Raw genomic sequence first — 11,781 nt, 5'->3', positions numbered from 1 at the left:
AAGCAGTCCTGAGGTCTTACGTGACTTAGGTTTGACTGATATTGATGTCGACTCCTGTCAAGTGTCTCCTGCTGGTAAGAAGAAACTCATCCAGCTCATAGCTGAGTACCAGTCCATTTTTTCCAGGCACAAGTTGGATTGTGGAAAAGCTTCTGGATGTCTTCACCGCATTCAACTGAGTGATGAGAAACCCTTTCGGATGCCCTACCGACGCCTTTCACCAAATCATTATGAGAAGCTCAAGCAAGCATTGAATGAGATGGAAGAACGTGAAATCATAAGGAAGTCTAGTAGTGAGTTCGCCTCTCCCCTTATTCTTGTATGGAAGAAGTCTGGAGACCTGAGACTCTGTACTGATTTTCGTTTGCTCAATGCTCGCACCATCAAAGACGCACACCTACTCCCTCACCAGGCTGACGCGCTGGCTGCTTTAGGTGGAAATGCCTTTTTCTCGACAATGGACCTTACCTCTGGCTACTACAATGTGGAAGTGCATGAGGATGACCGGAGATTCACAGCTTTTACGTCGCCATTTGGATTGTACGAATACAATCGTATACCATAGGGGTTATGTAATAGTCCTGCAACCTTTATGAGGATGATGCTAAACATCTTTGGGGATCAGAACTTTCTTAGCCTGCTGTGTTACCTTGACGATGTCTTGGTCTATGCGCCCACAGAAGATCTGGCTATACAATGCCTGGAAATGGTTTTTGAGCGTCTCAAGGTTCACAACCTGAAGTTGGCGCCAAAAAAGTGTAACTTTCTGCAGAGGTCTGTGAAGTTTCTGGGGCATATCATTAGTGCGGATGGTGTAGCTACAGACCCTGAGAAGGTGAGGGCCATTACAGGATTAACAGAAGCTGATCTGATGGAAGATGGCACTGACATTCCATCTCAGAAGAAATTGAGGTCATTCCTTGGGATGGTGGTGTATTATCAACAGTTCATTGAAGGTTGCTCGACCATCGCAAAGCCTCTTTTTGGATTGACTACTGGACACAAGGCTCCACGCTGGAAAAAGAAGTGACGCTCACGTGTCAGGAAGTTGACGGCTGCCAACTGGACAACAGAATGCAGACAGGCCTTATTCCAACTAAAGCAAGCCTTACTGGACCAGGTTTTGTTGGCCCACCCCAACTTCGACAAACCCTTTCTACTCTCGGTGGATGCGTCCAGCAACGGCTTAGGTGCTGTGCTGTCCCAGGTGCAGGAACAGGGAGCTACAGTAAGACCTATAGCCTTCGTGAGCAAGTCCCTCAGTTATGCGCAGTCGAGGTATCCTGTGCACAGGCTTGAGTTCTTTGCCATGAAATGGGCTATCTGTGACAAGTTCCACCACTGGCTACGGGGACAGCAGTTCACGGTATGGACGGATAATAATCCCTTGACATACATTCTGACCAAAGCAAAGCTTGATGCTTGTGAATAGAGATGGGTCGCCAAGCTGGCACCGTACGAGTTTGACATCAAGTACATCCCTGGAAAAATAAATGTTGTTGCAGATGCTTTGAGCAGAGAGCCCTTCGTACGACCCAGTGCACTCCATCGCCTGACAAGGGTCCCGTACGAGACCTTACTAGCTGAGGCTAACGCTGTAGGCACAAACAGAGTGCAATATGTGTTCCGCTGGTCCAGCCACCCCTTTGACAAAGCCTCTGACTCCAACGAAGTGTTCATTAGCTGTAAGGCTACTGGACCCCCCATCTGGTGCTTTATCAAGATATGAAGTTGCAGCTGTTCTTCATTCACACAGGTGCTGGGTGGGTGAAGTGGGCTCAAATGCACTGCTGTTGCCATAGCTTCCACAGGCTGTTATGCCATCAGAGCAGACCGATGTCGATGTTCTGCCACACGACCTACTGATGAGTAAGCAGCGTGATGACAACGTGATCAGCAGAGTGATCTTCTTTGTGGAGAGAGGGAGAAGACCATCCCGGAGAGAGTGTGCCCATGAGAGTATTGAGGTTTTGTGTCTTCTCAGAAGTTGGGACAAGTTGACCATGACCTACGAAGCATTATATGGACTTGCTCCTACCTATCTCTCTGATTTGGTCCTGCAATACATACCTACATGTACGGTATTGTCACAAGATACAGGCCTCCTTATTGTCCCTAGAATTTCTAAGCAAACAGCTGGAGGCAGGGGTTTCTCCTATAGAGCTACATTTTTATGGAATAGCCTGCCTATCCATGTGAGAAACACAGACTCGTTCTCGACATTTTAGTCTTTACTGAAGATTCATCTCTTCAAAGAAGAGTGATTAAGTGTAGTGTGGCCCATGCGTGCGAAGGTGAACGTCAAGGCACTGGAGTGACATACCGCCCTTGCTGTCTCTGCCTGGCTGGCTTCTCTCTCTCCACTGGTATTCTCTGCCTCTGACCCTATTACGGGGGTTGAGTCACTGGCTTAATAGTGCTCTCCCCTGCTGTCCCAAAGAGGGGTACGTCAAGTCGTGCCAGGCTTTTTTCCCCACTATACTCGACTTTAGCGGGTTGAGTCACTGACATGATCTTCCTGCCCAGTTTTGTGCCCCTTCGGGCTAGTGCGGTGGGGGGGATCTGCATGTGCTATACTCAGCCTCAAGGTAGTACATTGGTGGTCTGTTGATATCCCTCTAGTTCTATGGGGGCTTTGCTTTGGCAATGTGGGTGGGGTTATGTCCTGATTGGTCGGCCTTGTCCGAGGGGTATCATCAGACAGAGCCACATTGTCCCCCGGCCCCACCTGTCTCAGACTATTGCAGCATAGATACTGGAGACTATGTGCCGGGGGGCTAGGGTCAGTCCGCCCTCTGGTGTAATTATCCTGTCTTATCTGGTGTCATGTGTGATCTTAGGTATGCTCCCTTTAATTTTCCGCTCTCTCTCTGTCTCCCCTCCCTGAGGGCCTGAGCCCTGGGACCTTGCCTCAGGACTACCTGGCCTGACAGCTCCATCCCGTCCACCTGGTTGTGCTGCTGATCCAGTTTTTGCTATTTTTCCTGTGGCTATGGAACCCTGACCTGTTCACCGGACGTGCTACCCTGTCCCAGACCAGCTGTTTTTGACTCTCTCTCTCTCTCTCTCTCTCTCTCTAACACTCCTGCTGTCTCAAACTCTGAAAGCCAACTGACATTTACTCCTGAGGTGCTGACCTGTTGCCCCATCTACAATCACTGTGATTATTAATTGACCCTGCTGGTCATCTATGAACGTTTGAACATCTTGAAGAACAATCTGGCCTTAATGGCCATGTACTCTTATAATCTCTAGCCGGCACAGCCAGAAGAGGACTGGCCACCCCTCAGAGCCTGGTTCTTCTCTAGGTTTCTCCCTAGGTTCCTGCCTTTCTAGAGTTTTTCCTAGCCTAAAAAGGGCTTCATAAATACATGTAATTGATTGATTATCTTGACAAAGGATAAATGCTCACAAATGTTGAGAGAAATAAGCTTTTTGTGCGTATGGAACATTTCTGGGATCTTTTATTTCAGCTCATTGAACTGGGACCAACACTTTACATGTGTTTATATTTTTGTTCAGTGTAATTTCAAAGTTTTCCGGAATGCCATGTGCATCCATTTATATCAGTACATTTGTAACAGCCTAAATATTGCAAAACTTCTATTTGATCAAATAAGTCTCACGTAATTTGACACTCTCTCATAGACCTCCATACAAAAAAAGGCTTATCTCACACAGACCGAATTTTGGGCAGAGTAAATCCTCTCGCTTCGCCTCTTTGTCTCCGGCGTCTCTGGCGTCATGGACCGACTGTCCGGTTGGGAGATGTTTTTTTGTTTGTTTCCACTTCTACCTTCAACTTGCTACAAATTCTTTATGAATATTAACCTTTTCTCTCTCTCTTCCTCCCTCTCTCTATCTCTGTCTCTCTCTGAAGGATGTGCCGGATTTTGGGCCAGACAGGAACTGGAAAGGTATCGCCATCTCTCTGCTGGTCATCGTGGTCATACTGTCACTCATTGGACTGACCATCGTTCTTCTTTCCAAAAGTAAATTCCTGGAGTTATTTTCTTTTACATATAATCTCAAAACCTGATTCACATCATTTCAAAAGAAGACCTTGGTTCTAACTTTTCACCATTCTCAATAAATGCAGCTTTTCAAAAACAGACGAAGAGCTACCTGCTTAGAATTTAGTCTTACAATTTAAAACTAACACCTTTCATTTAATCCCTATTGAAATGAATGAGATCTACAGTAAGTTAAAAGTTCAACACTCCATTGCCTTTCTATTAAGCAAATGGAGGTTATTCACTCTGGGATGATGACCATTTTCAGAGACAATGGGCGCATTCGAGCGTAAAACTTTTGTCAAGACTTTGACCAACGTTGGGTCACCGCTTTTCAAAGTGTGTTGCATTTTGGGTAAAAAAATAAAATCTGACTTGTGACTACATGTTAACTGCATGACCTTTACCACAACCATGTGATCAAAGGTCATGAACTTTCAACTGCAGTCGGTTAAAATTTCGGCAGTTGCTCCTCACAAACTGCAACTTGAAGTCGGAACCAAAGCATTGTGGAAGACAACCTTATGTTTCTTTTGGAAGCAAAAGGCACTACATGCTCATACAGTATATGTTTGATGTCGCAACATATCATTGGTTATTATCAATGCATGTTTTAGGTGGATGACTATTTTGAGCTTAAATACATATTTATCCGTACATCCTTACAATCTAACTACATAGTCCTACATGTGATCTAAATTTCTAACAAAATAAATGAAGTATCCCACTTGTGACAATATAGGTAATGTACTGATCTAGATGTTACTGTAATGTTGTGTCCCATGTTATAGCCTCCAATTTGTCTTGTCTGTGTTAATGTTGTCACCAAACAAATTAAAATGTCTTAATTGTCTATTAAGTGTGAGTAAAATGGAATACATATTGTAGGCTATACAGTACATGGGTTATTGTAGGGGAATTCTACACTGGCAATTTTATAGGTTTAATCTGTGCCTGGGAAACCGGCCCTTAATGAGCAAGTACCCCAGACACCAGTCGTGGGGTCAATACCAACAGCATTTGACTGCTTGGCATATTCCTTGGCATATTTTTTACCCAGCAACTTATTTGAGCTGATGTACTGTACATGTATAGTCTAATAGTTTTCATATTGTTTACCCAGTAATTTATGTCAACTGATTTACATGTACAGTATAGTCTAATCATTTTCTGTACAGTGAGTGTTTTGTCCTTCATGTGATTGAATCAAATTTTGTTTATTTCGGAACCCAGTGTTAGTGCTGTTCTTAACACACCGCGTTTGGCTGAATTTGACTGTCTCCTGGAGCTAACGTTAGCAGGCTAGCATAAATGACCAAGGGGATAATCAAGGGTGCGCTATGAGATTGGGCTCCTATGCAGTAGTTATGGATGATACCACTTTGGACCAATACTAACTAACATATCCAACCAATGAGAACCGGAGGACTACTGCGTCTTGCTCTACACCATTCCAATGTATTCTTCGTCTGCCCTCTCGTCCAGACCTGCGGCTCTCTAACCGTTTTACAGCTCTGAGCCCCCTGACTTCACCGGGGCCCTCCGACGTCCAACAGGCTCGCAGCGACCCTCTCCTTGTCCATAGTTAGGGATGTGGTGGTCCCGGAAGCAAGACACACTGCTTCCCTGGATCCCGTGTTTGTGACATAGATCACCAGGTCCCTATTGTGATGCAGAAGCACCTGAATGCTCACACAGTAGTCATTCATGATGGTACAAACAATATAAATCTTCATAAATTGTAGCAATTAAAAAATTACTTCAAAGTTTTCATAGACAGGCTAAAGGAGAAAGACAATCGGGTTCTCATTTCCGGGCCTATACCAACAATAGGTCACGGAATGGAACACTTTAGTTGTCTCCTCTGCCTACAATACTGGCTTAAATCCTATGGTTCCTCTATCAATTTGAAGTTCATTGACAATTTAGACAATTTTTTGGGAGAGGTCCCAGTTCTAAAATAATAATAATAATTTATATTTTTTTATCCAGTCGGACAAACAGCCTACCCGACCGCTCTGATGGTCCTAAAGTACACCGCTGCCTCATTTTGTATCACATTGCAAAAAATGCACATTGCAAAAATGCAATTTCAGAATGTGGGGGAGGACATGTCCCCAGTCAAAGTTGCGCCCCTGGATCTGGCCATAAGCCAAAATATAATTGGATCTGTTGCAGGGATTTATATTATTGACAACTTTTACTTCACTACATTCTAAAAGAAAATGATGGACTTTTTACGCCTTACATTTTCCCTGACAGCCAAAAGTACTCGTTACATATTGAATGCTTAGCAGGACAAAAATGGTCAAATTCAGGCACTTGGTCATCTCACTTGGTCATCCCTGGTCATCCCTTGGTCATCCCTGATCATCTCTACTAGTTAGCCCCAAATATTTCTAAACTAAAAGCATTGTATTTGGAACAACTAAAAGCATTGTATTTGGAACAAAACACTCACTAAACCCTAAACCTCAACTAAATCTTGTAATAAATAATGTGGAAATTGAGCAAGTTGAGATGACTAAACTGCATTGAGTGACACTAGATAGTGATCTGTCATGGTCAAAACATATTGATGCAGTAGTTGCTAAGCTGGGGAGAAGTCAGTCTATAATTAAGTGATGCTCTGCCTTCTTAACAACACTATCAACAAGGCAGGTCCTACAGGCCCTAGTTTTGTCACACCTTGACTACTGTTCAGTCGTGTGGTCAGGTGCCACAAAAAAGGACTTAGGAAAATTGCAATTGGCTCAGAACAGGGCAGCACGGCTGGCCCTTGGATGTATACAGAGAACTAATTTTAATAATATGCATGTCAATCTCTCCTGGTTGAAAGTGGAGGAGAGATTGACTTCATCACTACTTTTATTTATGAGAGGTATTGACATGTTGAATGCACCGAGCTGTCTATCTAAACTACTGGCACACAGCTCGGACACCCATGCATACCCCACAAGACATGCCACAAGAGGTCTCTTCACAGTCCCCAAGTCCAGAACAGACTATGGGAGGCACACAGTACTACATAGAGCCATGACTACATGGAACTCTATTCCACATCAAGTAACTTACGCAAGCAGTAAAATTGTATTTAAAAAACCCCAGAAAAAAAAACCTTATGGAACAGCGGGGACTGTGAAGCAACACAAACATTGGCACACACACACACACACTATACATACACATGGATTTAGTACTGTAGATATGTAGTAGTGGTGGAGTAGGGGCCTGAGGGCAGACAGTGTGTTGTGAAATCTGTGAATGTATTGTAATGTTTTAAAATTGTATAAACTGCCTTAATTTTGCTGGACCCCAGGAAGAGTAGCTGCTGCTTTGGCAGCAGCTAATGGGGATCCATAATAGATACAAATACTACCTCTCATCTTGCGGATTCATTAAACACAAATGCTCTGTTTCTGAATGATGTCTGAATGTTGGAGTGTGCCAAATAAAAAAATTACTAACAATTGTGCCATCTGGTTTGGAATTTTACTTTTGATACTAAAGTACATTTTTACAATTACATTTACTTTTGATACTTAAATCAAATACTTGTAGACTTTTACTCAAGTAGTATTTTACTGGGTGACTTTCACTTTTACTTGAGTCATTTTCTATTAAGGTATCTTTATTTTTACTCAGGTATGACAATTGGGTACTTTTTCCACCACTGGTTATTGGAGTTTTTACACTTGTAGGATGGACAAATTTACAGTGACTAAATCAAGAGAAAAATAGAGGTAAAAAAATCAAGAACATTTAATTGTGTCAGCTAGGCTTGATTCTGTGCAGGAATGAAGGCTAATGCACTACCTGATAGGCTCACTTTCCCGTTGAACTCGTCATGTTTCTTCTCGAATCCGCAGGACATAAAACAATTATAGAGGTAAAATGGATATCGATTTTGAGACATGACATGTAGTATTTTCATATGTTAATGTACGCTTTTCATATATATAAAAAATTCCTGTTCTTTTATGAAGATTTCTCACATAAATGTCAACCGACTGAGTATATACCAAGCTTTTTATTTTCAAAGCCTTTTAACATTTAATTCAGCTCATGTCATGCTAATTTGGCTTTTCGCAACACGCGGATGGCAACCTCAAAAGTTATGATAAACCTGCACCGCTATGTCAACAGAGCTCGGTGCTCATTATTGGATGTATTACGTTTCGAAATCCGACTTTTTTGATATAATGATATAATGATATAATGGTAAAGATACACTGAACGATTCAGAACATGAATTATCGTATTTGTCTTGGTAAAATGTATTTTATAACGTAAGGAAGTGAAATGGCATCACCAAAGCGCGTTTTCACCCACTCTGGGCAGAGTGGATGGACACTCTACTGAATGGCTCTGAATTCACTGTCAGCATGCAGTCAAAGCTATAACCACTTTTGGAGCAAACTAGTGCTCTCAAATCATATCCTGATGTGACAAAACATTGATAAATTATCTAGCTAACTTACGTTTTAAGAAAAATAGTTATATTAAGTGGCTATCTAGCTAGCTAGCTAGCGATAGCAATGTTTGGTGGTCAGCTAATCAGCTGAGCTAGCAAGCAAGCAATGTAGCAAAATTATAATTCCGGTTTCGAAAAATCCTCCTGGTGCACTGTTCAATTATTTAGCAATTTAAACATTTGTTTTTTTTTAAAGAAAACTCTGTTTTTGCCACAGCCCTCACTGGCTTTCATGTGATTTAAATGTGAATGATGACAGTTTCTATCCATCGGAGCGCTGCGATTGATTGCCCAACATTCTGGGAATGGCCTCAGCTAACTGTCAATTGTGAGTAAAAGTGTTCTCTATGTCTATTTGAAGACTTTGTGTCATTTCTTCACAGATGACGGCGCGAAGTCTTTAGGCACCCAATTGACATTGGATGACCTCTTTCAACGAGAGTTCCAGGTGCATGACCCTGATGCTAAGTGGATCAATGGTATGTTTATGCAGTATATTCAGAACTCTACATATCTAATGTTGCTCATAGCTGTAATAACATTGTATCTGTCTCAAATGTATTTTGTTTCCATTTGCTATGAATGCTGAGCAGCCATTATTGGGACCTGTTGCTCCTCGAATTTAGTCTCCTCTACTGACTGAACACATCATAATTTCGTAGAATCTGTGTGGTATCTGCTGGAGACTTGTGTCTCTTGCTAAATCAAGATTCGTAAACATCACCCATCTGCTCTTTAGTTTCAACACAGAACAAAGCCCAAAAGTAAACATCAAAAAAGCTTTCAAAGAGAAATTGCACAGGCATCAAACGCTCTCAAAGAATTGTGTCCTTTGAAGGTTTTTGTATGCGTTCTGAGCTGACAAAGTACATTTGTTTCTGCCAATTGTCTCTGGTGGTGTTTGTTCATCAGCATACCATTCAAAATCTGAATTAGAATTTCAATGGAAACGACATACTGTATATCTCTGAGGAACATTGTTCTGCCATTAGGATGAATTGTGCTGGCATATTCCGAAGCCTTTAAAAGTACCAAACTACCATCACTGCTGCTGTTTGTCTGATATTACATATTCATGCTGTTAAGGAATGCGTTAATGTAAATTTAATTCAGAGAGGCCGGAAGTGGTTAATCTTCTCCACATGGGCATGAAATAGCTAACCTACTGCAGCAGATAAGAAAACACATGAAATGAAATAAAGTGTATTACACAGATTTGAACATTATACTGAAACAAACTAATTTCAAGCCCTATCGGAGCCTTAAAGACAAATACAAGCCTTGAAAGAGGACGCATGAGAAGGTAACATTGATACAATCACTGTTTAAATACCAACAGTGGAGTGTAAATTAATCATATCACCAGCAGAGAACAATGATAGAATACATTACTGTAATCTGTGGGAATTCTTGCTCCGTTGGGAGCCAGCATTCTTGGTTATGAATCGTTCCCTCCTCATACATTCACTCCTCCGGAGCCAGAACGGTATGGGGTGTACCATCTGCAACCATTAACAACTCAAGATCCGGAAGATCAGAGAGGGATTTAATGCGTTAAGTTGAAGCTTGCAAATCACTGCTGCTTTCACTTGTTTGTGTTTACAGTATGTGAAGCGAAGAATGTATTTTAGCACTGTCAGGCTGTGGCTAGTGTCAGAAGCGGTGTTGCAGATATGAAGGGGTCAGACCAATTTATAACACTCTCAAATCACTGTATCCTTTCATCCACATTATCTGAAGGAGAGTCTTTTCAAAATATCATGAATAAAGCATCACAAATAGCACCTTTCATGACAAGGCACTCCTCCCCTTCTTAGTCTCTCTGTCTAAGAATTTGAGTTTGGCTTGTCTGTATTGGTGCTGTCAGCTTGTCACTTCACTCAGCATCTCAGTCTTCTGACAGGCTAGGACATGCTGCTGTCTCCTTACAGTCATGCTCTATTTTCCACTCCTGAAAGATGGGGCCTCACTATTCATCCTTCAATTTCAAAGAGCGCTCCTCACAACTGCCTGAGTGCAAACCCCTGAAGTACTGCTAATTACTTCACTGATATTCTTAAAGGTTCTATCCAGCCGTTTCTATGTCAATATCAAATCATTTCTGAGTAACAATTATACCGTATAAAAAGTTAAGTCATAGCGTATAAAAAAAACACAGCATCTGTGATGGAAACAGGAACAATTTTATAAAAGCCAACAGATAACTTGTTCGTTTGACATGGTGGGATCTTATTGTGACAGTGAAATTGATAATTAAAAAAAAATATATATATATATATATATATATATTTTACCTTTATTTAACTAGGCAAGTCAGCTAAGAACAAATTCTTATTTTCAATGACGGCCTAGGAACAGTGGGTTAACTGCCTTGTTCAGGGGCAGACCGACAGATTTTTACATTGTCGGCTCAGGGATTCAATCTTGCAACCTTCCGGTTACTAGTCCAACACTCTAACCACTAGGCTACCTGCCGCAAGAAATGGCGGTGGAAATGCCTTTATACGCAAATATTGATATAGTCATATCGAAGTAAGCTTAGTCACATGACGATATGGTCTGTGTGGTCCGTCCATTACGAGCTACAGATTAAATACATTATGATGAACTTCACAGGGTGGTGAAAGTGCACAGTGATCTTGATGCTCCTTTCCAATAAATATTGGTGGTCTTATTCTGATGACATGATGATCGATGCTTGACTGCCATTTGAAAAATAAACATATTCTTGCCCTTATCCTTAATAATCTCATCATGTAGACTGGCCTACTCACACAGCTGGCCCGCACAGCCTACCTGCACTGTATCTGAGAGCTGTTGGCTAGAGCGCACATGCGAAGACATTTGCTATTTAACACCACAGTTAATGTGACAAAACTATCGGTAGAGTTGAAAATACAATGGGAACACATTGAACTTTAGATTTTTATTTGGTACATCAAAACTTAAGTGAAAAAGTAGAATTTGTGTGCACTACGTCATCACGCACTGATTTTATCCGCAACAAGTCCGTTTGGTGGAAACATACCACTGGTGGGGAAAAAAACGCATATTTTTTTTAATGTGGATTTTTGACTATTCACATTAAAATCTGTCACCAATTGGATTGTTTTCAAATAAAATTATCAAAAAGAAACAAAACCTAGCATTTTTCTCAAGAAAGAATTTTGCTAGGACTGTCTGGGAGTGGTCTGAGTGGGAGGGGGAAACTTAAAACTAGCTGTTTTTGGCACTGTTTGGAACTCTCTTTCTTATTGGTCTATTAACTAATTTACCGCCTGGTGATGTCACCAA

At 41.6% G+C, this 11,781-nt stretch overlaps 1 protein-coding gene across 1 annotated transcript in view; it reads left to right on the top strand.

Annotated features, from left to right (window-relative positions):
• Positions 1 to 1,817: 1,817 nt before the first annotated feature.
• LOC106586116 (inactive dipeptidyl peptidase 10) overlaps positions 1,818 to 11,781 on the top strand; it is a 71,481-nt gene continuing 61,517 nt past the window's right edge. The window contains exons 1-3 of the mRNA XM_082969264.1: positions 1,818 to 1,967; positions 3,881 to 3,992; positions 8,871 to 8,966. Coding sequence (XP_082825390.1) covers positions 1,818 to 1,967; positions 3,881 to 3,992; positions 8,871 to 8,966 — 358 coding nt within the window. The remainder of the gene's footprint in view (positions 1,968 to 3,880; positions 3,993 to 8,870; positions 8,967 to 11,781) is intronic.

The sequence above is a fragment of the Salmo salar genome, chromosome 25 (assembly GCF_965601325.2).
Source record: "Salmo salar chromosome 25, fSalSal1, whole genome shotgun sequence".
In the NCBI taxonomy this organism is placed as follows: domain Eukaryota; kingdom Metazoa; phylum Chordata; class Actinopteri; order Salmoniformes; family Salmonidae; genus Salmo; species Salmo salar.
The sequence above is the reverse complement of the archived record's forward strand: the minus strand, read 5'-3'. Positions and strand labels throughout refer to the sequence as shown.